At 43.0% G+C, this 27,898-nt stretch overlaps 1 protein-coding gene and 1 long non-coding RNA gene across 12 annotated transcripts in view; one reads left to right on the forward strand and one right to left on the reverse strand.

Moving 5' to 3' along the window:
• The first annotated feature begins 783 nt into the window (after window positions 1-783).
• The window catches only part of HOPX (HOP homeobox), a 33,642-nt gene continuing 6,527 nt past the window's right edge, over window positions 784-27,898 (forward strand). The window contains exons 1-3 of one of the 9 annotated variants that reach the window (XM_063809614.1): window positions 879-1,270; window positions 24,546-24,670; window positions 26,426-26,581. In XM_063809614.1, the coding sequence (XP_063665684.1) occupies window positions 26,438-26,581 (144 nt within the window). In that variant the 5' untranslated portion in view covers window positions 879-1,270; window positions 24,546-24,670; window positions 26,426-26,437. Of the gene's footprint in view, window positions 1,271-1,365; window positions 1,534-24,545; window positions 24,671-25,230; window positions 26,139-26,425; window positions 26,582-27,898 lie in introns of those variants that run through there. The other 8 variants (XM_001138026.7, XM_001138195.7, XM_009447849.5 and 5 more) reach the window with 8 other exon arrangements.
• On the reverse strand, window positions 9,357-27,099 carry LOC129143741 (uncharacterized). Of its 3 annotated transcripts, none has more exons than XR_008547550.2 (4): window positions 26,856-27,099; window positions 23,972-24,107; window positions 17,373-19,972; window positions 9,357-13,281 (listed from the first exon to the last, which is right to left on the reverse strand). It is a non-coding gene; the product is annotated as an uncharacterized LOC129143741 (long non-coding RNA). The 3 variants fall into 3 exon arrangements; XR_010156604.1 differs by adding an exon at window positions 21,363-21,479 and having other exon boundaries at window positions 9,357-19,972; XR_010156603.1 differs by having other exon boundaries at window positions 9,357-19,972; window positions 26,856-27,094.

A 27,898-nucleotide genomic window follows, 5' to 3' on the forward strand; every position in this document is an offset into this window, starting at 1 on the left:
AGGCAGGAAACAAAAGAATTCCTCTGGTAACCAAGGTTGGGTTAACCTGGGCCCCCTGTCTCTACTCTTTCCCACACATGTTTTATAACCGTCACCCCCTTTTCCAAGAGGGAAAGAGGTATTCTGAATGAGCGCTGCTCTTCTTTCACATATGGCTACTGTTCCCAAGAGACTCAAGTGGGCTTTCTCTTTCTCTGCTGAAGTGAATAATATAGGGTGTGGCTCTCTGGATGGCACTTACCGGTTTGTGCTACAAACCAGCAAATACACACAGATAATCCCACAGATGATCTCACCAGACCTTGTCTCCCTTCCCTCATTCCCTCAAAATCATACCCACCTAATAATGTTTAGTGCACTGCAATTGAGTATTAGCTCCCGTATCTAGCTAATAAAATACGTAAACATCCAACAGCCGGGTCCTCACACCCACACACATACCCTCGCCTTTAGAAACATTTCCACGGATTGTCACACGAGCCCCTAAACTCTCTGTCACACTCTGCATGCATCTTCCCACAGACTTGCTCACACACTGGCTTTTTATTTGCAAGCCCATGGGGAATCTTTCACCCCTTAGACAGGAATTTCATTAACGAAGGGGAGGGGATGGTAAGAGGAAAGTACAGATGCAGGGGAAATAAATGAGAATAGTTTTTGAGGGAGACCTAAAATTGTATCATCCTAGCCCGAATCTCTCCCTTTTAACTGTTCTTCATGTGTACATTCTGTGCCCAAAAGAAAACAACCTTTCATTAATTGGGCAATTGTCCAGGCTCTTAGTTTGGCATCCAGCTCTCAGAGCTGTGAAATCAACCGCACCAGATCTACGCTTTGAAATGAGGCAACATCTAACTGGAAACTCGCTCAAAGTAAGGAAGTGGATGAAAAGACTCAGGGTCCCTTTTCTCTTCCCCGTCTTCTCTCAGCCACATCTCTCTTATCCTATCTTGGTGAAGAAGCTTGCTTGGCTAGGAGAGAGGTCAGGGACGAGAAGATAGTGACGAGAAAGTTCCATGAGACTCTCAGAAGTCCCAGCCTGAACATCAAACCTGAATAACCAGGAGAGACGTAACCTCGGCATACTTTCAGTGGTTTACCTCCTGCCCACGCTGCAGGTTTTTCAGGTCCTTGTTCGAGTGTGTGCTCACAGGCGTAAATAAACGTGCTATCAGCAGCCTGCGTCAGCCAGCCCAGCTATTTAAGCAGGCTGGCATCAGCAAACACAGCTTCCAAACCCAGGGCTTGCGCTTGCCTTTGCCTCTTCCACGTAAGTACCTTTCAAAGGTCTGCCTTTTATGCAGAGGAATGAGTTTGTGCAGGAACTAGACCAAAATGCTATCGTTACCGTATTTGCTCATCTGTTGGAAAACGGTGGAGGTGAAAGGGAGAATAGGAATGACAAGCTTACCCCCAAGCAGAAGCTAGGAAATGCTGCTGGGTGTAAGACATCAGTCCCTTACAAACAAAACTGCATGGGGTCGAGGGGAATTTGGAGGAAGGGGAGTCGGTGTTGGTCTTTTGGCCAAGCAGGTGAGATGTTTTTCTTACTCGCTTCTATTTTGGAAAGATAACTTTGAAACCAGCATTTGTCAGATGCCTATGATTTTCTCATTTAGAAGCAGATTATTGTTATTCTACATCCCAGACTTTTATCTAAAATCAGACATAATATCGTTTTAAAATATGTTTTGTGTTTGACAAGGGGAAGTGAGGGAGGTGTCTCTGGATGGAGAAGTGGCTTGATTTTGAATTTGCAGTTTATTGTTACTTCTGGTTCTCATAATACTTATTTATAACAACAAAAACAGTGATTTTTTTTTTTTTTGAGATGAAAAGGAATCCCAGGCTCCGGGGTTTAGAGAAAGTATAGGTTTGTGATATGTGAGTGGCATCCAAGTATTCAGGGTAAACTGTTAAGTAAAGTGGAATAAGAACCATTGAATAAAAAGGTACAACCTATCACATAGTTCAGATAAGAAGCTCTTAAAGAGAAAAGAAATGCAAACAGTTCCCATGAAGTGGCACTGCCACTGGACAGGGCCCTGTAGTGTGTTTAGTTAAGTAGGGTTAAGTATAACCAGGGCAGGCAGAGAACAAAACAAAGGTGCTGGGGAGGTGGGAAGGGAGGAGAAGGGAGGAGCAGATAGTAAAGGTTTTATAATTAAACAACAGATTCATGAAAAGCAGATAGGAATAGAGCAGGGCATTAATTCCATAGTCTATCCCTTTGTATCAAGAATCTGGTGAAAGCCAAGGACCTTTCTCAGGTATTCATTCCTCGCATCCTGAGCCTCCCCTTCCACCCCACACCCCAACCCACACCTTGACTCTCACTTTCTGGACTCCTAGAAGTCCACAGACCTAAATGAAGCTCATATGCTTATTATTATTTTTTTTAACTGGGCTGAAGCTGCCAACTGAGGAACCTCTCCAGAAGTGGTGGCGAGTTAAAAACCTTCAACGTGGCAGGCACTTATTAGCCACCAAACTGAAGCTTGGTTTTAAGTTCATGAAGGTCTTACGTCAATCAAGCAAATAATGATTAAGGGCTATATCTGAGAAAAGATAAGTTGAAGGCCAAGAGGAAGAGAAAAGAAAAAGTGGATCTTGTTCTCAAAGAGCTTGAAATCTAAAGCCCGGGGAGATAATTAGAAGTTATGTCCATGCACAAAATAGGATGTGTTGAGTGATTACATTTGTATAAAATGATAGAAAATGCAAACTAATCTATAGCAAAAAGAAAGTGGCTTGTTGTGGTGGCCCACGCCTGTAATCCCAGCACTTTAGGAGGCCGAGGTGAGTGGATCACTTGAGGTCAGGAGTTTGAGACCAGCCTGGCCAATATGGTGAAACCCCGTCTCTACTAAAAATACAAAAATTAGGCGGGCGTGGTGGTGGGCACCTGGAATCCCAGCTACTCGGGAGGCTGAGACAGGATAATTGCTTGAACCCGGGAGGCAGAGGTTGCAGTGAGCTGAGATTGTACCACTGCACTCCAGCCTGGGCGACAGAGCAAGACTCTGTCTCAAGAAAAAAAAAAAAGAAAGAAAGAAGATCCATGGTTACTTGGGAAGGTAGGGGCAGGAGAAAAAATGTTTGGGGGGATTCCCAAGGGACACAGGAAACTTTTGAGGGTGATGGTTATGTTCATTATTGTGACTGTGACCATTTCTTATATGGGAAGATTTATCAAATTGTGTACTTTAAACATTCAGTATTATAGCTGATTACTCCCAACAAACAATACTTTAACCACATTATTTTTATTTTTATTTTTTTGAGATAGGATCTCACTCTGTCACCCAGGCTGGAGTGCAGTAGCGCGATCTCGGCTCACTGTAGCCTCTGCCTCCCAGGCTCAAGCAATCCTCCCACCTCAGCCTCCCGAGTAGCTGGGAACACAGACTTGTGCCACCACACCCAGCTGTAGAGATGGGGTTTTGCCATGTCGCCCAGGCTGGACCCAAACTCCTGAGCTCAAGCGATCTGCCTGCCTTGGCCTCCCAAAGTGCTGGGATTACAGGTGTGAGCCACTGTGCCTAACCAACAATATAATTTTTAAATAAGTAAAAGCATTTCTAAAAATCAGCCTATGTAACATGCTGAACATAAAAGATGAGTATTTATGGAGAAAAAAATAAATTCAGTAAAGCACAGAGACCAGACAGTAAGGATCATAGACTTTTATAGAACTGGGAGGGTCCCTGGAGATAATCTAACCTAGTGGTTGTGGGGCCTGGAGAACTTAAAAAAAAAAAAAAAATTCAGTGACTGGGGCAGGGCATGGTGGCTCACGCCTGTAACCCCAGCACTTTGAGAGGCTGAGGCGGGTGGATCACCTAGGGTCAGGAGTTCGAGACCAGCTTGACCAACATGGTGAAACCTCATCTTTACTAAAATACAAAAATTAGTCTGGGCATTGTGGTAAGCGCCTGTAATCCCAGTTACTTGGGAGGCTGAGGCAGGAAAATCGCTTGAATCTGGGAGGCAGAGGTTGCAGTGAGCGGAGATCGTGCCACTGCACTCCTGCCTGGGTGGCAGAGCAAGACTCCGTCTCAAAAAAAAAAAAAAAAAAAAAAAATCAGTGACTGGGCCCCACCCTGGACCAATTAAATCAGAATCCCCAGGTGTGCAGCCCTGGGATTGGTTTTTAAAGTTCCCCAGGTGAGTCTAATGTGCAGCTAGGGATGAAAACCAGTGAAATCAAAACCATTCACTTGACAGATAAGGACAGTAAGGGCCAAAGAGAGGATGGGGATGGCCCCATGCCACCTGACCACCAAGTCCGAGAGCAGGATGAGGCTTGGGAGGCTCAGGGAACACAGCAACAGAAGCTCAAAGGTAAAGAAAGAGGCTGCTTCTGGACACTCCCAGCTCCAGCGAGGATAGGGTATCCAGCACCTTCCAAGAGAATCCTTGGAACCCAGACATGCTGCGGGGCAGCAAACTAGAAGAATTACTCAGGGCCTCCAAGGTGCATTATTAAAGGATTGTGCTAATGAGTGAGAAGGGATGTTTCAAAACTAAAGCTTCCTTTTTTTCCCGATTAATATCTGGCATAAGCAGAGGATTCTAATTATTGAAAGGAATCCCAGTGTACACACCGGGCACTCTGTTCTGGGGGACAGCCAAGTTGTTCTTTCAAGAAATAGCATGTGTGCATTCCCAGCATTGGGATGAGTCTATCTGGCAGTCCAGGGTCTTTTAATTAGGACTTCCAGGTCAGGCCCAGGCAAAAGCATGAGTGGGTGAAGTTTGTCTTTGTGACTTCTGTCCTTCCTGTCTGTGGCTCCTTAGCTCTCCCTCAGCACCTGTATGGGTGCAGGTGTCAGTTCAGAGGTGTCTGTGGGACCACAGAGCCTCACCGGCTCCACCCTGGCCATGTTTCCAATTGGTTTTTACCTCCCCTTCAATCCAAATGTGCCACTTTCCAGGTCTTATTCTCTCAGGGCTTGTTTTCCCCATCTCTGGAAAACTAATTAAAATTAGGATGTTAATAGACAATAATTGTTCAATGAATTATGTCCCTCCCTGGTATAGTAAGTAGGTTCCAGCAAGATAACATATCTAGGAGTTCCTTGAAATGTTATATATAGTTACCATTTGAATTTTTAAATGGGGCAATCAGGCAAATCAAAGTTTTATGCAAAATATGTCCTCCTTATTGGTCAGAATTCCAAGAAACTTGCTGGGCAAAAATATACCAAGATTGTGCATTTTCAGTATAATTTTTCAAACCATATCCAGTAGGCAACCATCTATAGGTTGTGGGCCCTGTTAGATTGTTTTTTCTAAATTAGTCCATTTTTTGTCAATGCAGTTGAACTCATCAGAAGTAGCTGCATTTCCTGTGTCTTTCTGAAAAATGGAGAGCCACCTTAAGGTTACTATAATGGAGACAAAATGTCAAGAAATTCTGCTCATAAGGATTTTAGAATATTACCTGCTTCTTTCTCGGGAGCAGAAGGCTGGCACCAGCAGAGTAGCTTGCCTAGTATTAGTGGCCAGGAGCCTCATTCTTTGGGGACCCAGTTGTGCAGCTGGGGCAGCCCCCACACCCCCTCCCAGTGCATGTGGCCATGGGCCCATTCGGGCACTTTCGCCCAGTTTGAAAACCAGATTGCGGCAGTTCTTGAAAACAAGTGGCAGCTGCCTGTGGCCAGTCCTGTCTCTGAAAAGGGGCGTGGCTGGGTGTGTAATTAACATCCCTTCTGGGGAGGCAGTCTGCAGGCAGTCGGAGCCCAGAGCAGCCCTGCAGCCAGAGGGCACATTGTGACAGCAGCAGTGGGGAGGAGAGGGTGATGGCGAGCTCCATCTTGAGTCCCTGGGAGCCCTGGCACTCTAGCTCTGGGGAACGGATTAGGCCATTGGCATCAGGGCAGCAGTCAACACCAGTTTAATGCCCCTACTTGGAAGCCAAATGCTTTTTCCTGTTATTCAGAGTTTCTCCAAAATAAAAAAAAAAAGAAAAGAAAAACAAATGACAAGTTTGCAAGACTGATCAAACAGGTTTGTATGACCGATAGAATTTCTTCCTTCCTTGGATGACTTTTCTTTGAATATTTCTCCTTCACCTTCATTTCCAAATTCTCTCATTACACAATGACTTAGTTCAAGAGGTCACTTGGACATTTTTTAAGGCTGTGTTATGACCTAACTCAGCTTAATTTCTGGATGTTGTTGATGGCTTCCTTAGACTTTTTGTTGTTTTTGAGACAGAGTCTCACTGTCACCCAGGCTGGAGTACAGTGTCATGATCTCGGCTCACTGCACCCTCCACCTCCCAGGCTCAAGCAATCCTCCCACCTCAGCCTCTAGAGTAGTTGGGACCACAGACACACACCACCACACCTGGCTAATTTTTTGTAGTTTTGGTAGAGACAGGGTTTCACCATGTTGCCAAGGCTGGTCTTGAACTCCTGAGCTCAAACGATCCGTCCACCTTGGCCTCCCAAAATGCTGCCATTACAGGCATGAGCCACCACACCTGGCCAGCTTCCTTTGACTTTTAAAACATCAAGTGAATAGGGACAGTGGACAGTGCTATAGAAAGATGACATTGTTCGTAGAAGGATGACCTATGGCTTGGAGTGGTTTATAAAGCAGTAAACTGCCCTTTTAAAAACCATCACCTGGGGATCCTGAAGCAGCCCCTGCTCTGTCCTGGACCATACCCATCCTGCCCACTCACTTGGGGAACAGGGGAACAGGTTTGATAGAGGGGCAGCAAGCCTGATGCTGCAAATGGAAGGCTCATGTCTCCTGGTGCAGGAGGTGCATGTATCTGCTGTCTTCCTGGGCAAGGGCCCTGATGTGTTTTTGGCCTTCCAGTGCTGTTGATTTTGAACACACAGTGCAATAAAGCAGATGCAGGTTAGGCTGTCCTTTTTATTTGCTGGGAAAGTGCCTACATCTATCTTTTACAATATGCTGAACAATCTTCCCCAGAACTCCAGGCTGAGCTATCTCCTGCCAGGGGAGCAGAGGACAGGTCTGGTGAGCAGGAACCTGGGTCCTATTTTCTCAGCTGTAATGGAATTTTGAAGCAGCTGTGAGCCTGAAAGATTCATTGTCCCAGTGGAATTATTAATAGCACCTCCTTTTACTCTAAAAAATACCTGGCCTGAGCAATGAACTATATGGTTACCTATGAGTACAATCTACTTTATGCAACAGCATAAAGTGACTTGCTTGGAATCTTAGGATGAGCTTGTATCTGAGCTGGCTCTTGAACCCAGTCAGCCCCAGTCCTCATTCTGACCTCTGTGCCAAGTCATTTACTCTCCCCGTAACTCAGGGTTCCTGTGGGAAGCATTGTATCCCTCCCGCCAAGGCTGAGAACTGGTATATTTATGTTGGCTAAACCAAAAAGAAGTTCAGTATAAATGTCGGGCATTCAAGGAATTGTTCATCACAAGGTCAGGTGCTTCAGCCTCTTATTTGGCCATACTTGGGTAGCAATAGAAGCTCTTTTAAATGTAGAGAAGTTGGCTGGGCATGGTGGTTTGTGCCTATAATCCCAGCACTTTGCGAGGCAGAGGTGGGAGGATTGTTTGAGCCTCATCTCTACATTTTTTTTTTTTTTTTTTTAGTTAGCCAGACATAGTGGCACACACTTGTAGTTTTAGCTACTTGGGAGACTGAGGCGGGAAGGTTGCTTGAGCCCAGAAGTTCGAGGCTGCAGTGAGCTATGATAACGACGCCACTGTACTCCAGTCTGGAACAGAGCAAGACCCCATCTCTAAAACAAACAAATAAATAAAAAGTAGAGAAGTTAATTTTACCCATCTCCACATAATTTCTTGTAATTTGCTTCTGGTAGTTTTGATAAAATGTGACCAAACATGAAAACACTGCCAGACCTTTCACAAATGATCTACTCTGTCCTTATATGTTCAGAACGAAATGAAACAAAAACCTGAGGCAGACATTGATCAGTTCTAATCTCTTAGTGTATACTGGGCAGGAAACTAGTGGCAGTCATTTTGGCTGTTAGGTCTAGTCATTCCATCTAGGATCATGAGGAAAATTTCCTAGGATTCTTAAGGTCATGACAGATCTGCTTAGATAGTCTAGTCGTTGTTGATGTATTTTCACTTCTTCCTTGTGGCTTCTCCCTAAGGAAATGTACATAAACAATCTTCCTTAGCCCTGATATCCCCCATCAACCCTTTCCAGATTTTCAGTTTGCTGGTGCCAGGAGTGAAATCTGTTTTACAAAAAACTTTAATTCAGTGGCTAATATTTAATTTAATAACTAATGTTGGAAGTATCTATCACTTTATTATATGCCTTACCCTCTTCCTGGGACATAGACTAGCATCTTTGGAGATGGCTGGAACTGGGATTTATGAAACAGGAGGGAAGAAAGCAGGAGGCCACCCCTACTTTCATTAAAACACTGTACCTGGCTCAGGGTTCCACAGCTGAAAAGGGAGGAGAGTCCTTGGAACTAACTCAAGAGTTAAACAATAGTTGACTAAACAATAGTAAAATTAGGGCTGGGTGCAGTGGCTCATGCCTGTAATCCCAGCACTTTGGGAGGATGAGGTGGCCGGATCACCTGAGGTCAGGAGTTCAAGACCAGCCTGGCCAACATGGTGAAACCCCGTCTCTACTAAAAATCCAAAAATTAGATGGGCATGTTGGTGCATGCCTGTAATCCCAGCTACTCAGGAGGCTGAGGCAGGAAAATCGCTTGAACCCGGGAGGCGAAGGCTGCAGGGAGCCAAGATCACAGCACTGCACTCCAGTCTGGGTGACAGAGCGAGACTACACACACACACTCAAATCAGATCTATAAGGAACGCAGAAAAGCCTGATGTTATTTAGCTTGGACAAGAGAAGGCTATAAAGCCACTGAATGATGGTGTTGAAAAGCATGGAAGGATGTCGTGGAGGTCAATAACCAGCTCTTCATCTTGGCTTTTGAGGAAAAAATCCAAGACCAAGGATTGGTGGGGCTGCAGTATAAAGGACATTAAATAAGCCATGAAGTACTCCCCTCATTATACAAAAAATATAGTGGAAAGAATTAATTACACAGACAAGCTCTGAAAGATGGGGCAGTCCACCAATCTTTTATTTTTTAAAGCCCTTTTTTTTGTTTGTCTTTAGGCGTATGATGAGTTAACATAGTCCTTAATTCATGGCATATACAAGACCCCCTCTTAGGTTTTATATCTCATTCCATTTCTCCTGCTCTCCCACTTTCCCTCTTTTCTCTCTTTCTTTTCACTGAACACTATAATTTTAAGTATCTATGTTGTTGATGATATTTCTAATGCATTATTATCAATAGTCTGTTAATTATATGTATCTTTTACTTATTGACTCCTGCAGTAATGGACATCTTTCTTGCCTCCAATTCTCTGAAATGATGCTGTAATGAATATTCTCATATGTTTGTTCCACCGCCCTTTAGATCTGGTTCATGGGAAACAGAAAGGGAAAGGAGTGGGCTAGAGGGTTTATGTTTTATTTACACAGCATGGAATATTGAACTGTCCATGATAAATGGAGACATAATGTAACCAGTTAGTATTTCAAACATTTACAAGCTTCTCCAGGTTCCCTTGTACTTTAATAAGAGATTGAGTGACAAATAATTTTCTAGAACTAAAAGAGCACAATCTTCAGTGATCTCCCCTTCTCAATATAATTTTCTTTTCTTTTTTTTATTAAAAAAATTTTTTTTAGCCAGTCAGGCTGGGTGCGGTGGCTCACACCTGTAATCCCAGCACTTTGGGAGGCTGAGGCAGGCAGACAACCTGAGCTCAGGAGTTCGAGACCAGCCTGGCCAACATGGCAAAAACTTGTCTCTACTAAAAATACAAAAATTAGACAGGTGAGACTCCATCTCAAGTAATAATAATAATAATAATAATAATTTTTCAGCCAATCAAATTTAGCAGTGGGTGGTTGCATTCAATGTCATCTTCTTTTCTTTCTTTTCTTTTCTTTTTTTTTTTTAAGACAAAGTTTTGCTCTGTCGCCCAGGCTGGAGTGCAGTGGCATCATCTCGGCTCACTGCAACCTCCACTTCTCGGGTTCAAGCGATTCTTGTCCCTCAGCATCCAGAGCAGCTGGGATTACAGGCGTGTGCCACCATGCCTGGCTAATTTTTGTATTTTTAGTAGAGGTGGGGTTTCTCCATGTTGCCTAGGCTGGTCTCGAACTCCTAGCTTCAAGTGATCCTCCCACCTCAGCCTCCCAAAGTGCTGGGATTACAGGCATGAACCACTGTACCCAGCCAAATGTCATTTTCTTAAACTTGGCTTTATAAATTCTAGAAGCATTTTATTTCTCGATATTGGTTATTGATTACCCAGAAAAAGCAAATGAAATGTTCTAAGAAATCTTATTAGTCATGAGGTTGAGTGAAGTTTCTAAAATGTTTTGCCATTTTAATGATTGCAAAACCTGATGTCATTTTGTTGCCCAATTATATCCTGAGTCACTGGGAAAGCTAGATTAGAACCTTAATAATGGTACCTTGTATTTATGTAGTGTTGATAATTTATAGTGCCATTCATAAACATAATCCATCTCATTGAATCCTACAACATTGTGTGACAGGTGGGGCAGGTTAATAGCTTCAATAGTAGATGATGAAATGGACGTCTAAAGCAATTAAGACAGTTGTCCAAAGTTACCTGGAGATTATGTGATAGAGCTGGAAGGAGACTCCGGGTCTTCTGAAGCTTCACTCAATCTCTTTCTGCAGTATCACAGCTGATGCTCAGAAAAGTGATCTATTGTAGGTTCAAAGCTGTCCCCTGAGCTGGACATTCTGGTGTATCTGTCCTTTTCAATTATTTCGTGATGTTAATGAGCTGGCTAAAGCTGCACACCCTCTGTTTGTCCTATTAGCTGAACACCTGCTCATAAAAACCACTCAATTGGGGAAAAAAAGCAGGTCCATATCACTGAGTAGCATGGCAACAAGCAGCATGGGTGGTTGGACTTTGGCATAATTTGGAGCTCTGCAAGGTACCAGCTGTGGGTCATTTTATCCATGACCTAATTATAGTCATAAAATAAGAATGGTAGTTGGACCATAAAAATAATAATCTATTAATACATATTTATGCAAAGAGATAATTCCATTCTGTCAAAGACTCTTTTCTGGACTTTTCAAAATACACAACTAACCTGAGGAAGTTCTGTCTGCTTGCAGTAGACAGTCTAATGGCCTAAGGAAAGGCATGTGATTGGGCAGCCTGAAAATCTACCCATGGTGCATGTGCAACACCACACAGGTCTCTGATGTATCTTACTATGTAATTTGAGCTCAGGCAAAAATACCGTAGAACCCAGCATATATTTTCAAAAAAACCAGTCATGATGTCACATCCCCAGAATTACAAATGAACAGCTCTTTTCAGAGTCAGGCATTAGGAATGAGAACATTTTTAGAAAGAACATTTTAATGTTCTAAAGTGATTGGATGTCTACAGAGCAATATGACAATTTTATCTACTTGATTCTCCATTGTATGTGTAGCTTATCTGTATTTGATTTTTTTTTTTTTCACCCAGGCTGGAGTGCAATGGCACAATCTTGGCTCATTGCAACCTCCGCCTCCCGGGTTCAAGCGATTCTCCTGCCTCAGCCTCCCGAGTAGCTGAGATTGCAGGCACCTGCCATCATGCCTGGCTAATTTTTGTATTTTTAGTACAGCCAGGGTTTCACCATGTTGGTCAGGCTGGTCTCGAACTCCTGACCTCAAGTAATCCGCTCGCCTCAGCCTCCCAAAGTGCTGGGATTACAGGCGTGAGCAACTACGGCCGGCCAGTATTAGATTTTTTTAAACTACCAAACTGATTTCTATCATCATTTAAGCTTTTGAGCACCCTTCCTCTTCCGTGCAACAAATACATCTCTCTATCCTTCAGCGTATTGACCTAATTAATCTAATTAATGTTCTCCTAAACAAAAGAAGTTAAATGGGCAATCAAAAATTAATAACATACTCCAAAACATAAAAGGAATATTTATTAGCTGCCATTTAAACTTATTTGAGCCATTTTTCCTCTCTACAAACTATTTAGAAAGTTGATCCTTTTGTTATTTGCTTCCAAGCTTAGTAGTACACATTTCTCTTCTGGTTTAAAGGTTCTCTTTAGAAAATATTGCGACATTTTTCCCATATCAGAATATTAGACATTTTCAAAGAGATTTGATAATTCAATTTGTTTGACAAATCTGACTCCTTCTCTATTATCTGGTTTGAAAAGCCCTGAGTGCATGGCTGTGCCCCATGGAAATCTCTAGGACAAACTGTTTTTGTTTCTCTGTTTATATTTGATCACAGGACTGACTCTGTTGGAGATGTAATGGATATTCACACTTACTAAGCATTAGCACAACCATATTGACAATAACCAAAGCAGGCAGAGGCCCAAGCATAACTCAGTCTACCAGACAGATTCCTATCCTACATATTCAAGTTGCAATAAAAATGAAAGATCAGGAAATTTGAAGCTATTTTCCTCTTGCCTTTAACCACAGAGCTGCAACACTATGCATTTTTAAGAGTGAAAAACAGCCTCCTGTTCATCACTGTGGTTAAGTATATGTTGTTCTTTCCTCCAGCATCCTAACAGACCTGCATTTTGCTTATCCCTAACAGCAGCAGTGATACCTAGGTGCAACCGGAGCATTTTTACTATTCTCTACCTAAGTGAGAAATTTAACATTTTATGTATAATAAGGGGACCAGATATCCAGGTTTGCCTGGAACACTTCTGATGTATGCCTGTTGTACTGGTGTTATTATTATTATTATTTTGAGACAGAGTCCTGCTCTATCACCCGGGTTGGAGTGCAGTGGTGTGATCTTGGCTCACTGCAATCTCTGCCTCCTGGGTTCAAGTAATTCTCCTGCCTCAGCCTCCTGAGTAGCTGGGACTACAGGCCCCCACCACCTCATCTGGCTAATTTTTGTATTTTTAGTAGAGATGGGGTTTTGCCATGTTGGCCAGGCTGCTCTTGAACTCCTGACCTCAGGTGATCCACCTGCCTCGGACTCCCCTGGTGTAATTATTAATAGCACTCCTTTTATTCTTCAGTGTTCTAGGTTAGGTGACAAATTATATGATCACATTAACTCAATAGCCAGGTTGAATACCAAGAAGCTCCTTGGTTCCTAGTGTTTCATGGGTTCTTCCGTTGTCCCTTGAAGTAGAAACTAGGCACAAAGTGTTCAGCAAATCAGGAGCAGAGCCTAGAACAGGCCTCTGTGTTCTTCTTTCTTGAGTCAGCGACATCAGCAAACTGTTGATGAGGAAGAACATGATCACTTAAAACCTAGGCCACTCTGACTGTCGGAATTTGAGAAGAGAAACTCCCTCAGAAGTCATCTGGCCCACACCTTCACTTTTCTAGATTAAGAAATAAGTATAACACTTCGGGAAATGCATATGCCATTTTACACTAGAAAAGCGCAAGGTTGTTTCATGAGCATAATCTCACTGGATCACAACTGGAGTAAAGAGGCAAGGAAGGACATTCTTAGCCACATTTTACAGAGAAGAGAACTAGGTTTTAAATAAGTTAAATAAAGCAGCCAAGGATATGTGAGTATGAAGTGGAGGCGTTAGAAATGAAATCCAGCCCTGACTCCATATCCAGTGCCCTTCCTATGACTCCATGCCAGTTTAATATTTTCATTCATTAGTGAGGATTTAAAGTGTATTTCCTACATATAATTTATCCATTACAGATAACACAAACATTCCCTCTGCAACTAATGCTATATACTCAAAAGTATCTTCTTTCAGAGCCAGGCATAATGGCTCAGACCTGCAATTTCAATGACTTGGAAAGATCGCTTGAGGCCAGGAGTTCAAGACCAGCCTGGGCAACACGGCAAGGCCCCATCTCTAAAAAAACTAAAAAAAGAACAGACACATTATTTCTGCTTCTCTATCTTCCCACATGCCAAGAGCTCTGGCCAGCAACTAAACTGTTCCTGCCTGACAGCACCACTTGGTGGTTGGGTAGGGAAATGAAAGGCCAAAATCTTTCTATCTCCATTCTGGTGCCTTGGGTAGAAGGATGAGGAGAAGAAAATGCAAAGTAACTCCTGCTTTTTCTTTATTGTTCACAGTTAACAACATTAATCATTTCTCAAACAACCTATTTCTCACACTGATATTTCCATTCTCCTTTGTTTGCTTTCTTTATTTCATCTATGACACAAGTATATAAATATAATCAGTTTGGCCGGGTATGGTGGCTTACTCCTGTTAATCTCAGCACTTTGGGAGGCCAAGGCGGTTGGATCACCTGAGGTCAGGAGTTCGAGACCACTCTGGCCAACATGGCAAAACCCCGACTCTACTAAAAATACAAAAATTAGCTGGGTATGGTGGTGGGCGCCTGCAGTCCCAGTTACTTAGGAGGCTGAGGCACAAGAATCACTTGAAACTGGGAGGTGGAGGTTGCAGTGAGCCGAGATCGCACCACTGCACTCCAGCCTGGATGACAGAGTGAGACTCCATCTTGAAATTATTAATAATTACACCAGTACAACAGGCGTACATCAGAAGTGTCCCAGGCAAACCTGGATATCTGGTCCCTTTATTATACATAAAATGTTAAATTTCTCACTTAGGTAGAGAATAGTAAAAATGCTCCTGTTGAACCTAGGTATCACTGCTGCTATTAGGGATTAGCAAAATGCAGGTCTGTTAGGATGCTGGAGGAAAGAACAACATATACTTAACTACAGTGATGAACAGGAGGCTGTTTTTCACTCTTAAAAATGCATAGTGTTGCAGCTCTGTGGTTAAAGGCAAGAGGAAACATTTTAGCTTCAAATTTCCCAATCTTTCATTTTTATTGCAACTTGAATATGTAGGATAGGAATCTGTCTGGTAGACTGAGTTATGCTTGGGCCTCTGCCTGCTTTGGTTATTGTCAATATGGTTGTGCTAATGCTTAGTAAGTGCGAATATCCATTACATCTCCAACAGAGTCAGTCCTGTGATCAAATATAAACAGAGAAACAAAAACAGTTTGTCCTAGAGATTTCTATGGGGCACAGCCACGCACTCAGGGCTTTTCAAACTGGATAATAGAGAAGAGGCTAGATTTGTCAAACAAATTGAATTATCAAATCTCTTTGAAAATGTCTAATGTCCTAAAACACCAAGAAATGAGGCAAATAGATTTCTGATATCGGGGGAAAATATCAGTGTTTTCTAAAGAGAACCTTATGCTTTTACGTCAAGATAAAGGAAAGTCATACTTCTTGAAGGGAAGATGAAATTCAATCAACATGCATTTAATAGATATTCACTGAGTACCTACCAATGTTTCAATGACAATTCTGGATACCTGGACACGTTGAAGTTGTGCTATAAATCTGTACAGTCCTCAACAGTTCCTTGAAACCCTCTTCAATATCTGCACCAAAACCTCATTTCCCTAAGCAAGATTTTAATTAAAACTGAATTTTCTTAAGTATTTTCTTTTAAATAACTGAAATGAAATATCTTACATTTCACCAGGATATTTCAATAGGATTATTTTATACTTTTTTCCATTACAGATATATAGCAGTTTAGTATCTATGAAACCTTTAGTGGGTTAGCCTGGGATCTTATCTACACACCTACAATATTCTTTCTCAGGAAAACTTTTTCTGAATTCATAACAATCATCATAGAGTTAGACTAGACCTTTAGAAAAGCAACCTGTTTACAAAATGGAGATCTCCTATATGGAAATTATGGAAATGGAATTGCTTTCTTTTGTTTGCCCATTTATTTCTATGAAAGTAGACTAAATACTCCACTTATTTCATAGCACATTCAAAGAAGAAGCCTAAGATTTTATGAGCATCTTTCACTGTTTCCCCAGGTTTCCACATACAAGATTAGAACATGAATTGGGCTATCAATGAAAAGAACTCAGGGCATATGCAGAGTTTTATGTCCAGGGTTGACTAATGATTCATTCACTGCTGGAAGTCATTCACAGACACCCTTTCCTCCAATGGCTTTTCATAATATCTTCCTGTTTTCAGTAAGCGGCTACAGAAAGTCTGGACTACTGAGAGACTTGTTTCAACAACAGTTTCAGGAGGATCCTTAATTCTACCAAACTCTGTACCTCTAGAGATTAAGTGGCAGCAATCATCACTGAGCTCCAGCTGGTCTGGTTGAAGCCAGCCTTTCTATTCTATCAGATGCTGTAACGTTTCTTGTTTGTATTCTATATTACTCACATAATGCTATCTTTCAATGATGTCTGCATCAATTGAAGAAGAGCGTGTGGGGAAGGAAAGCCAGCCTGGCTGGTAGTGCCGGTGGTTTTAACTGAAATCCCTGGCTAATCCATTGAGCTGGGGCAGAGCCATGTCTGGTCACCAACACTGAGAAATACGCCACAGGGAGGGAAGTACTCAGACTGGCCCCAACCCACAGGGAGCCAGAGCAGACACCGGGCACTGCCTTTCTCCTGTTCCTCGAGCCCACCTGGCTCTACTGCCCCTTTCACCACAACTTCCCATCAAGGATCTGCTGTCTGCAGAACTGTTCGGTGCAAAGAGGAAAGATGGTGTAGTGATTAAGAGCATGGATGCAGAAGTTAGACTTTCTGGGTTGGATCTCTGCTCTGTCACATACTAGATTTGTGATTTGGAGGAAGTAATATCCATCTCCTTGGGAAGGGTATATAAGTTTCCATCTATATAAGTTTCTACATATATAAAATGAAAACAATAAGAACACATAGTGTTGCTGCTCCTCTGATGATAAAGTGAATGAATGCATCTAAGGCACTTAGACAGGACCTGGCACATAGTAATTATTCAATAAATATGTTGTCACTATTGTTATAATAACAGAGGTGAGGTTTCTGTAGGTGATTCAGCAATAGGAATCAACTCTATGTTGTTTGGGGGCACTGAGGATGATATCAAAAGGCTAGAGTGTTATTTTCTCCAATTTTACATTTTGGCTAGTCCTTGTTGAACACAGAGCAGTTTTTTCCGAAGTTATGTCCTAAATCAAGTCATGTCAAATGCCATTATTTAGGTTCTGTTCAACAGCCATCCAATGAGCACATATTAAGTGCCAGACTCTCCTAATGAACACTGGGGAGATTTAAATGTATAAGAAATGACACATTCCCCATAGAAGTGCATATAATTTACTGGAGAAGACAGGCTTATGAACAAATTATTTCAAAACAATTTCAGCCAGGCATGGTGCCTCATGCCTATAATCCCAGCACTTTGGGAGGCCAAGGCATGAGGACTGTGCTGAGCTCAGGAGTTTGAGACCAGCCTGGGTAACATAGCGAGATCCCATCTCTACTAAAAATAAAGAAAATCAGCTGGGCGTCGGGGTGCTTACGTGTAGTCCCGCCTACTCAGGAGGCTGAGGTGAGAAGATCGCTTGAGCCCTGCAGTTGAGGCTGCAGTGAGCCATGATTGGGCCATTGCATTCCAGCCTGGGTGATAGAGCAAGACCCTGTCTCCAACAAAACAAAACAAAGAATTTCCATTTGGTCATTACTCTCATAGGCCATGACAATCTCAAAAAAATGACTCACCAATTCATAAAATATTTGTTCCTCCTTGTTATCACCTTCCTCACTACTCATCTTCTGTCCTATTTATGCCTCCTCATTAATAGATGAGAGGAGAGGAGGAACTGGGGAATGGTGGTGAGGAAGGAGCAGAGAAATTATTATTTTAGTGAAAATGCTAACAACTAAGTATAAACCAATGCACAGTGTACAAGTGCATAATGAGAAAACATGCTTAAGATATCATATCCCTCCCTGCCATGCCATTCTTGAGAAGTGCCATGTAGGGATACATGTTATGATAAAGCAAATATACAGCATTGGATTTTTTTTTTAAGGGGTCTAATTTCAACCATTGTGCTTTACCGTTCCAGAAAGATAAGAGATTGTAACCCAGAAGAAGTGAAGTTTATAAGCTCTTCTTACTGGTTTGCCATCCAGGGGATACTTTACTGAAAGCCTAGCTCATAGCTATTTAATAGTAATATCAGGCTGGGCATGGTGGCTCACGCCTGTAATCCCAGCAGTTTGGGAGGCTGAGGTGGGTGGATAACTTGAGGCTAGGAATTTGAGACCAGCCTGGCCAACATGGCAAAACGCTGTCTCTACTTAAAAAAAAAAAAAAATTAGCCAGGCTTGGTAGCACACGTCTGTAATCCCAGCTACTAGGGAGGCTGAGGCAGGAGAATTGCTTGAACCTGGGAGGTGGAAGTTTTGGTGAGCTGAGATCACGCCTCTGCACTCCAACCTGGGCAATAGTGTGAGACTCCATCTCAAAAAAAAAAAAAAGAATCTTCCAAGCAAGCACTTTACAGTTGAGAGACATGTTCCCTATAATAACATCATAAGAACTTTACCATAAAGCTGCGAACTAGGCAAAGGTAGACATTATTATATTCCTTCTTTACATAAATGAAATGGAGGCTCAGCAAAGTGACATTTCAAATAATTAGTACAGAAGACTTCTCATTATTTGAACTTTTTTCTACGTTAATTCCAATTTCATTTTGTTCTTAATTTTGCCATGTTTCTAAAACAGAGTGGTTCCTAAGGCAAGAGGAAAGCCAACCTAGAAAGGAGGACCTGGGAAATAGCAAGCTGGTTTAGCAACTACACAGAGCACCTACAAAGGCACACATCAGGCAGGGCGCGGTGGCTCACGCCTGTAATCCCAGCACTTTGGGAGGCCGAGGCGGGCGGATCATGAGGTCAGGAGTTCATCACCAGCCTGGCCAACATAGTGAAACCTCGTTTCTACTCAAAATACAAAAAATTAGTCGGGCGTGGTGGCAGGTGCCTGTAATCCTAACTAATCAGGAGTCTGAGGAAGGAGAATTGCTTGAATCTGGGAGGCGGAGGTTGCAGCAAACTGAGATTGTGCCACTGCACACCAGCCTGTGGGACAGTGCGAGACTCTGTCTAAAAAACAAAAAAGGCACACATCATATATGCAGAACTGAAAAATTTCAAAAGGCAGCACTTCATATTTTTAAGAGATGGACTAACTACTGAGATATATACCATCAAAAACCAAACCTGATGACACCTTGACTCGACAAAACTTGCAGGAATAAGAGGTATCTAGGAGGGTGTGGTCACTGGTGACCAGTGGGAATGGCATGAATTCAAGTATAGCTGTCATCTCAGTCTTCCTGCCTCATCAAGTCAAGTGCAGCATGTTCTAGGAGAACAGCATGCTTGCTTATCCTGATAGCAAGTGGTTCTGCTTGTACCTGTAATTGTTACATGGGGTCAAAAGTTAAGAGCTCAGACTTTACAGAACAAAGGAACAACCTGCCCAAATCATCTGCATTTCAATTTACTCTTGTGAAAAATGGAATCAGAACAAAACTTGAAAGGAGAGATCCCATTATCTTTATTGCCTAATGTCAAGTAGATGTTAGGGCTTTTTAAAGAGATGCATGGAAGTCTGAAAGAATGTCACTCCAGTAGCCAAGTAATGAAGCAGGAAAAGGTTGAAAATGGCCTATATCCCACAGTGGGAAAGAAAAGACAGGCTGCCTCCAGCCCCAACTCTTAACTAAAGGGACAGAGGATGATTAAGTTAGAGCTTAAAGATTCAAACAGGTGATTTGGTGATATCTTAGAACCTCTGACATCAATAGAGCATAAGAAAGATATATTTGGGGGCCAGGCACAGTGGCTCATGCCTGTAATCCCAGCACTTTGGGAGGCGGAGGCGGGCAGATCACTTGAGGTTAGGAGTTCCAGACCAGCCTGGCCAACATGGCAAAACCCCATCTCTACTAAAAATACAAAAATTAGCAAGGTGTGGTGGTGTGCACTTGTAATCCCAGCTGGGGAGGCTGAAGTAGGAGAATCGCTTGAACCCGGGGGGCGGAGGTTGCAGTGAGCCAAGATCACACCACTGCACTCCAGCCGGAGCAACAGAATGAGACTCCGTCTAAAAAAAAAGAAAGAAAGAAAATAATACATTTGGACGAATGAATCAATCTTGATGCTCATGAAATCAAGAGCCTTTACTGCTATAGCCAGAATAAAAGGTAGAATTCTGAGTCTTCCTCTGATGCTGTAGACAATTTAACTCTTTTTAAAAAACCTCAAAATAGAACTAACTCCATTCTGATTTCTAAGAGAGAATTGTGAGAGAAATGAAAATAACTAATATCAAACTGCTTTTGAACTGGCACTTAGCTGTTTAAACATGTAAGCGCATTATTTCAGTTTACATGGATATCCTGTTTTAAACCCACAGCCTAACAGCTTTCTGTCCATCTTTCTTTTACACTTTCTTTTCATTTTTCTTTTATACTTTCCATCTCTCCCTTATTTCTTCTTCTTTAATTGGTCATTTTCAATCTATCTCTGTGGTTTTCATTTGGAGACTTTGATATTTACTTTTGTGGGAGGGACCAATAATTAATAAGGCCAACATATTTTAAAGCGCAAAATCAAATCCTGACTCCCAGGAGTTCTGTAGAGGAGAAAATGGTAACATTTTTAGCATGATACAGACAAAGGGTCTTAGTAATTAGTTTTCCATACATTATATTTGTATTGTTCTTGGTGACCAATGGAAATAACTGGGCTAGCCTGGAAACAGAGTCCATAACTCTCACAAAATAACTCAACTCTCCTTTTGGGCTGCAACAGGAAATATTTTTACACAGAAACAGTAAACATGTGGAAACTTTTAGCCCCAAGATGTCATGCAGGCTGAAAACATAAATAGCTTCAAGAAGGCTTAGATACTATTCATGGATAAAAAGAACACACAACAACTTTGGCAAAAATTAGGTTTGACCGTACAAGTGTTGATGAGGATTTGGAGCAAAGGAAATGCTATACACTGGTGGTAAGGGGGGTAGTTTTGTTCAACAACTTTAAAATACAAGTTGACGTTATATTGTAAAGCTAAACAGCACACACTCTATAAACCAGGAGTTCTACCCCTACTGTATACCCTAGAGAAATCCTCATAGAGAGGCTGCAGAAGGCATATACAAGAGTGTTCAGAGAGGCAATGTTCAAACAGAAAAAAATCTGGAAACAACCTAGATATCCACCAGTAGGAAAAGACATCTACTACATAAATTGTATATTCACAAAATAAAAACAGCATTGAATATGAATGAACTTCTCTATATGCAGAATGTGGATTTGTTTTGGAAACACTGTTGAGTGAAAAAAGCAATTTACAGAAAAATTGTATATGGTATGACACCATTTTTAAACAACTCAAGAGCAAAACTAAAAAAAAAGTTCTTTTAGGGATCCATACATATGTGATAGAACTAATTTAAAAAGCAGTGGCTGGACGCAGTGGCTCATACCTGTAATCCCAGCTGCTCAGGAGACTGAGGCCTAAGGATCACTCGAGCCCAGGAGTTACAGTGAGCTATGATCGCACCACTGCACTCCAACCTGAGGGTGACAGCGAGACCCTGCCTCTAAAAAATTGAAATAAAATGAAAAGCAAAGGAATGATTAACACAAAATTCAGAATTGTGTTTTTTTTCTGGGGGCAGGTCAGCAAGGGGATGGGACTCCGGGAGAAAAACAGGTAGCTTCCATAGTCTTAGTAATGCTTTAATTCTTAAATTGAGTGGGATTCACCAGTGTTTATTTAATTTATGCTTCATAACTTGCATGTACATTACATATATCTATTTGATACCTAATCATGTTTGCATAAAAAATGAAAATATTTACTTCCCTAATCTTCTAAATAGTCTTGGAGAACAACTCTCATACTTTTCCAAAAATGTTATTTGATACCAATAATCAAATAAAACTTTGAGCAAGGTGGACAACTGGTCCGATTGAGGACATTGTTATATAGGGGGAAAAAAAATTTTTTTTCAAATCCCCAAGTCATAAATGCTTATTATAGAAAATTTGAAAAAGCAGAAAAATATAAAGAAGAAAATGTTTTAGATTGTGCAAATCCATAGTTGCACAATCTAGATATAACCACTGTTAACATTTTGTGGTATTTCTCTCCAGTTTTTTTAAATATATAAAGTTGAAATCAATATAACATTTTAAAATGCATTTTCCTATTTAGATTTGGGATCTTGTTCCCGTAAAGGTAGCAATGATGCTATGTATTTGGGATGTATTCAGAGTAATGTTTGGTTCTAAGTTCTATTAAATATGTTTTGTACATAAATAGTAACTTAAATTTTAGAATTTTTCTCATTGGGAAATTTAAGGAATTAGAGGAGAACAGTAATACTTAAGACTGCCAAATCTTTTCCATTGTGACTTTTGGCGTCCAAGTCATTTACTTAAAATGTGTGTGATGAACTGGAAGTTTTCCTTTCAATGATTTGCTTTCTTAAACTCTGATCTCAACACAAGAATGCATTTTTTCTGAAAAGTTTTTAAAAGGGTTTTATTTCATTTCTGAACTTTTGAAAGCATTGGAGAATATCTGTTTTCTTTTGCTAATTTATAATTTTAAAGGCATTTTCCCAATTTCTGACCACATATACAAAAGATTAATAGCATTAGGTTTAAATTAGTCATTCTAATATCTACTTCTAAAAGCTTATTCCTTTAAAATGACTTCAACCTACCATCTACTTAAATGTTAAGATGATATACAGCATTAGAGCAGGTGAACGGCATAAGAATATTTAGAATTGATTTTAATGATTAAATTGCAAATCCTTTTAAGAGCTGAAATACTTTTTGTGTCTCTCTCGTGCTAGGTTTCTAAAATGCAGTTCTGGTTCAAGAGGTGGGCTTAGACATTTCCACAGGTAATTCTGAAGCCCATCCAGGCTTGAGAAGCACTGCTGTTAGCTTAAGGATACCAATCTCCAAGTTTATACTTAAAAGAACAATTCTCTCTCTCTCTCTCTCCTTCCAGCTCTTGTGCTAGCCTGGAGAGGCAGATGAATACTCGACTTCTGTTTTTCCATTTCTGGGGCGCCTTGACAGCTTGGGCGATGCCCCCTTCTACCGCCTTCAGAGTAACTGAATAAGTGACGAAGGGGAAGACCCCATCCCCTTCCAAAGACCCACCACTTCTCTTGCGGAAGTGGCCACACATCATTTTCCTCACTTAGGAAAATACAAAATGTTTCAAGAGCCCATTGCTTCCAGGAAGTTCACAGTGAACATAAAAGAAATATAGGCTAAAGAATAATCCACTGGCTTGTTTCCCTTTTGGCCAGCTCACCACAGGACTCTGGGTTTATTTGGAGAATCTGCCATTGATAACCTTTTGTTCTTGGTTTGATATTAGTGCTATTACAAAGAGGTCAGAATGACTGGGAGAGGGAGGATAAGATGACAAATGTGAGCCCAAAGCAATTTTTTGGTTACTACAGAGGTAACCAAAGATTTCCAGTTGATAGTGCTTTTTGTGAGCTAGTTTATAAAAGTAGATATTTTTAAAATAAATGATTACAGGATTAGGGGACAAAAGTAGAACCATTGGGTTGACCCAACTGTCTACCCCAAGCATTGGAATTAATTTAGAAAAAAGCCAGCAGATTGCATTTAACATCTTGAAAAAGCTTATGCAATGTCTTCCCAAAACCACAAAGGAAAAATATAACCACAGGACAAATTACTCCTTGAATGTCTGATGAGATATGAATAGCCACAACAATAAAACTTGTGCTAAGATTAACGTCTGAGTAGCTTTAAAGTATTTTTAGTTCTTTTAATCTGAAATTGTTTAGACTATCTTCAGAGAAACTTCTCAACTGTTTTCTTACTGGAAATAGTTGAAAAGCTTTATAAGGCCAAGGTTACCCAGGCAGTTTGATTTATATCTTCTTTAAGAGAGACAGAGCGAGAGAAGAAACGAAGTAACAGCAAACATTTGTCAAGCAAAGGGCTGAGAGCTTTGCAGAGAAATAACAGATACATTTGACTATAGAGATCTTCCACCTTCGTTTCTAGAAATCAGGTTTGCTTGGTGTACCTGGGAGAAGTAGGCGCTTTCAAATGGTCCTCCCACAAGTCTCAGCAGCCAACCAAAGCCAATGGTTCTCAGCCAACTAACCCAAGGAGTTCTTTAAAGTTAACCAGGACCTCTCCACAAAATCTCATACAAAGTCCTGTAACAAGAAGCCACAGAAATCTCATAAAATAAAATGCAGTAAATTAAATGTAAGACCAGTAGCAGCCCTTGAGTGTTATAACCGGAATTAAATAACCAAAAAAGAGGAGAAAGTATAAGCAGAACAGTCAGTTTAGAAATTAATATTTCTGAAGGACTGAGGATTCTACAAAGAAAAAGACAAAATTTTCATGGAAGAGCCGGCACAACTATGTTACACAAAATTAGCTGGAACCTTCCTGAGGCAAGAAGTAAAATCAGAGGCAGCTGTCTCCCAGCCCTTGTTTTCTTTCAAGCAAAGCAAGCAGTGGTGGGTGGTTCCCGTGGGCAACTTTGGCTAGAATTGGTGTCCTACTAGGACAGTCTATGCCCATTCAAAATGGCAATGAGCTCCTGCCTGCATTATGACTACTGCCCTCCTGATTTTTCCTACCAGACTAATGACAGACTGCCCCACTGAGAAGGGTCTAGCGGAGCACAGGTCACCAGCTGGGCAACATTCAGAAAGTTAGTCTTCCTATTCTCATTTTCCTGGGCTGTTACAGAAGAAGACTGGAAGAGGTAATTTCCAAGGTTCTTCCCAGCTCTGAAGTTGTGTGTCAAAGGTACGGGCAATGGGTGCACACAGAAGAGGAAGTGTTTCTGACCTGGTATGACCCTCTCCTGCCTAGCACCGTGACAGGAATCAGTGCTATGATTTTTAGGTGGAAAAGCACAGAATCCCCTAAAAACATGGGATTTCATGGTGGCTTGGCAAGTGACTTGAGCCAGACTCTCACAGTAGAATGACTTCCCGTCGTGCCTGAAAGCCCCTTCAAAGTGACCCAAAGGAGAGGTAAAGACATTTATTTAGGAAGTAGAAGATGCAGGTCACAGTGGAGAAGGTTATAACAGCATTGGGTACATTCTGCCGGGACATCAGTGAAGTGTGGCTCATCCCAGGCACAAACCACATCACAACCTACTCAGGATTGTGCTGGATGATTTTGCAATTGTTTGTTAAAACAACAAACCAACGTGATTCCCACACTTGCCCTTGTCTTTTACTGTCAGCGACAGTCAAGTCCTGACAGGTGTGCCAAACCCACAGCCAAGGATATCTTGAAGACTCCAACTTTCTATACCTTCATGCATCTTAAATTAGCAGGAGGAGGTGGATGGGGTTACGTCTGCCAATTTTTAAAATTTTTAAGTTTTTGGTCCCAATTCAGAGACTTCGTAGGTATGGAGAGAACCCATCAGGAAGTCATGTTGCTTCAAATTTGCTAGAGTAATGGTTGGCTCTAAAGTAAGGAGATACAAGAGATCTTGAAGCTTGTGATGGGCCCATTTTCCTGACTTTATAGTACATTTTAGTACAATCACAGGGAAGTCTGAAATTTTAAAAGACAGCTGACTGGATCCTCCTCAGTTGGATTTTGGCTCCATCTTGCAAGTCCTCCCCTCGGGGAGCACACAGTGAGGCTGGCTCTTTGCCGTAAATTGTGGAATAGTGGCCTGGTGACTGCAGGCCGGGGACTCACTAAAGCATACTTAGAAAGAGCGGGGGCGAAGGGTTGAAGGAGGAGGTTGCAGAGCGGCAGAGTGGCACATGCAAGCCCACAGGTGGAAGTTTCTCCCGTGTCTCAATCCCCCGCCTTAAATCACTTCTCTGCGGACCTATCTCCATCTCTGTAAAATGGAAAGACATTAAAAGCACCGCCTCCGTCTCCCCAACTGTGAGAAGTAACTTGTCTTGCGGGGAACTTTTTTGGAGGAAGGGTGGGGTGTGCAGCCCTGCCTGGAGAGGGCCCTAAAGCGCCAACCCACTGCAGAGACAGAAGGCCGCCTACCGGGGAGGCCGGCTAGCCGCGGACTCGGGCGAACCCACCCTCGCGATCTGTCAAGTCTGTCCCCAGGGGAGGTCCCCCTTTCGGGAGGAAGTTTTTAAGGGGATTTCTCAAAATCACCCCCGCGCTTCCTTCACTCCTTCCTTAGAGCCGGAGGTCGGTGAGGGCCCGCGGAGTCATCAGTCTCGCTCCCGTCGCAGGCAGGGATCCAGTTCCTGCAAGGGGTCCCGGGGGGCGCGGGAGGCGCAGGACGCTAGGCTCTGCCGTCAGCCCGCAACAGCGCTCAGCCCGGGGAGGGAGGCCCGGGTGGGGGGCAGCCGTAAGCCCCCGCTCAGCGTGCAGCCACCGGGGACTTGGGCGGCCGTGGCACCGCTGGAGGGGGCGGCCTGGGGCTGGGGCTGCCCGGCGGCGCCGCGACCGCCTTCCTTCGCTGCGTCCCGCCCGCCCCACGCCTCGCTCACCGCCGCCGCTTCTCCCTGCCCCGCAGCGCGCAGGGACCATGTCGGCGGAGACCGCGAGCGGCCCCACGGAGGACCAGGTGGAAATCCTGGAGTACAACTTCAACAAGGTCGACAAGCACCCGGATTCCACCACGCTGTGCCTCATCGCGGCCGAGGCCGGCCTTTCCGAGGAGGAGACCCAGGTGCGTCCTCACACGCGCCCAGCGCGCCCCGACCCCTGCCTGGGCTGAGCCTTCTCGCGGCTGGGCGGTCCTGTTCGTCCGCGCCTCCCGCCGGGCTGCCCTCCCCACGATCTCCCATCGCTTCTGCCCGCATCCCAGGGGCCCAGACCCTGCATGGCTCCCGCCGCCGCCTCCCCGCTTCCCCGCTCCCATGGGCGCCCGGTCTCCACGCCACCCCCATCCAGCCGTGGTTCCCCGGGAGCTGCGCAGAAACCCCTCGGTCACCAGTCCTTGCCTTTCCACTCTCCCCGGCAGCCCGGGATACACGCTTTCTCCCTCTGCGAGTTGGGAGCAGCGTCTCTCGCCTGTCCCTGTCTCGCCTTCCCGGCTCTGTCCCCTCTGGTCTGTCTGCGAAACCTTCGGGAAGATCTATTCTAGGCGGGAATGTCAGAGCTGGAAGGCGCCCCAGAGACCGGCTAGCCATAAATTCAGTCCTCCGGTTTGGCGAACCAGGAGGCTGAGGCCGGGAGGGAGGGCGCTGTCAGGATGGCAGGAGCCGTGAAGCATGCTCTCTCCACCACATCACACTGCAGCGGCCCCCGAGCTGCAGAACTCACACTGCACGAAGCCAGGGAGATTTGGTTCCGATTTTTTAAAAAATTCCCCGGCTCTAAGGTTTAGAGGTTTTTCCTGGCGTTTTATAAGACGGTAGATAGCTGACATTTCAGCTGACGGGAGCGGCAGCCGATGTCCCCCTAAGTGCATTCATTGACTTATCTATTTTTTAAATGCTCCTGTATTATCCCGAAAAATGCCAGGTAAAGAATGCAACACGGCCTGTGGTTGTTAACCACAGGTGCAATGTGGGAGCCTTTAGCTGACTTTTAAAATCCTGTCTAAACTCCAACTTCTCTTTTCCCTTTGGTCATGGAAAGACAATCCTTTTGCATGATAGACTACTTGGAACTGATCTAGCATCTCTCCTGTGGGTCCCCAAAGCACTTCACACTTCTAACCTCAACTCTAAAGCAGAGACATTATTTTTCCTATTTTATATACCAGAGCATCAGGCACTTGTCCTGTCACCATGAGCCATGCTCAGTTGAGGTTTAGAAGCTTGTAATGGATCCAGTAGATCCAAGGACCAAGACCCTGGACCCCAAGTCCAAAATTATTTTTACTAATTAAGCCAGAGGCACTCTTTGGAGAGCTTGTCCATAGATGATCCTGTCATTTACAGGTCAAACAGAAACGCAAACATATCTATTTTTAGCAAATGGAACAGCTGTCTGGCCAACCAGAACCAGAACTTAAAGGAAGGTGATTTACTGTAACCCA

This window comes from Pan troglodytes, chromosome 3, assembly GCF_028858775.2.
Source record: "Pan troglodytes isolate AG18354 chromosome 3, NHGRI_mPanTro3-v2.0_pri, whole genome shotgun sequence".
NCBI classification, from domain to species: domain Eukaryota; kingdom Metazoa; phylum Chordata; class Mammalia; order Primates; family Hominidae; genus Pan; species Pan troglodytes.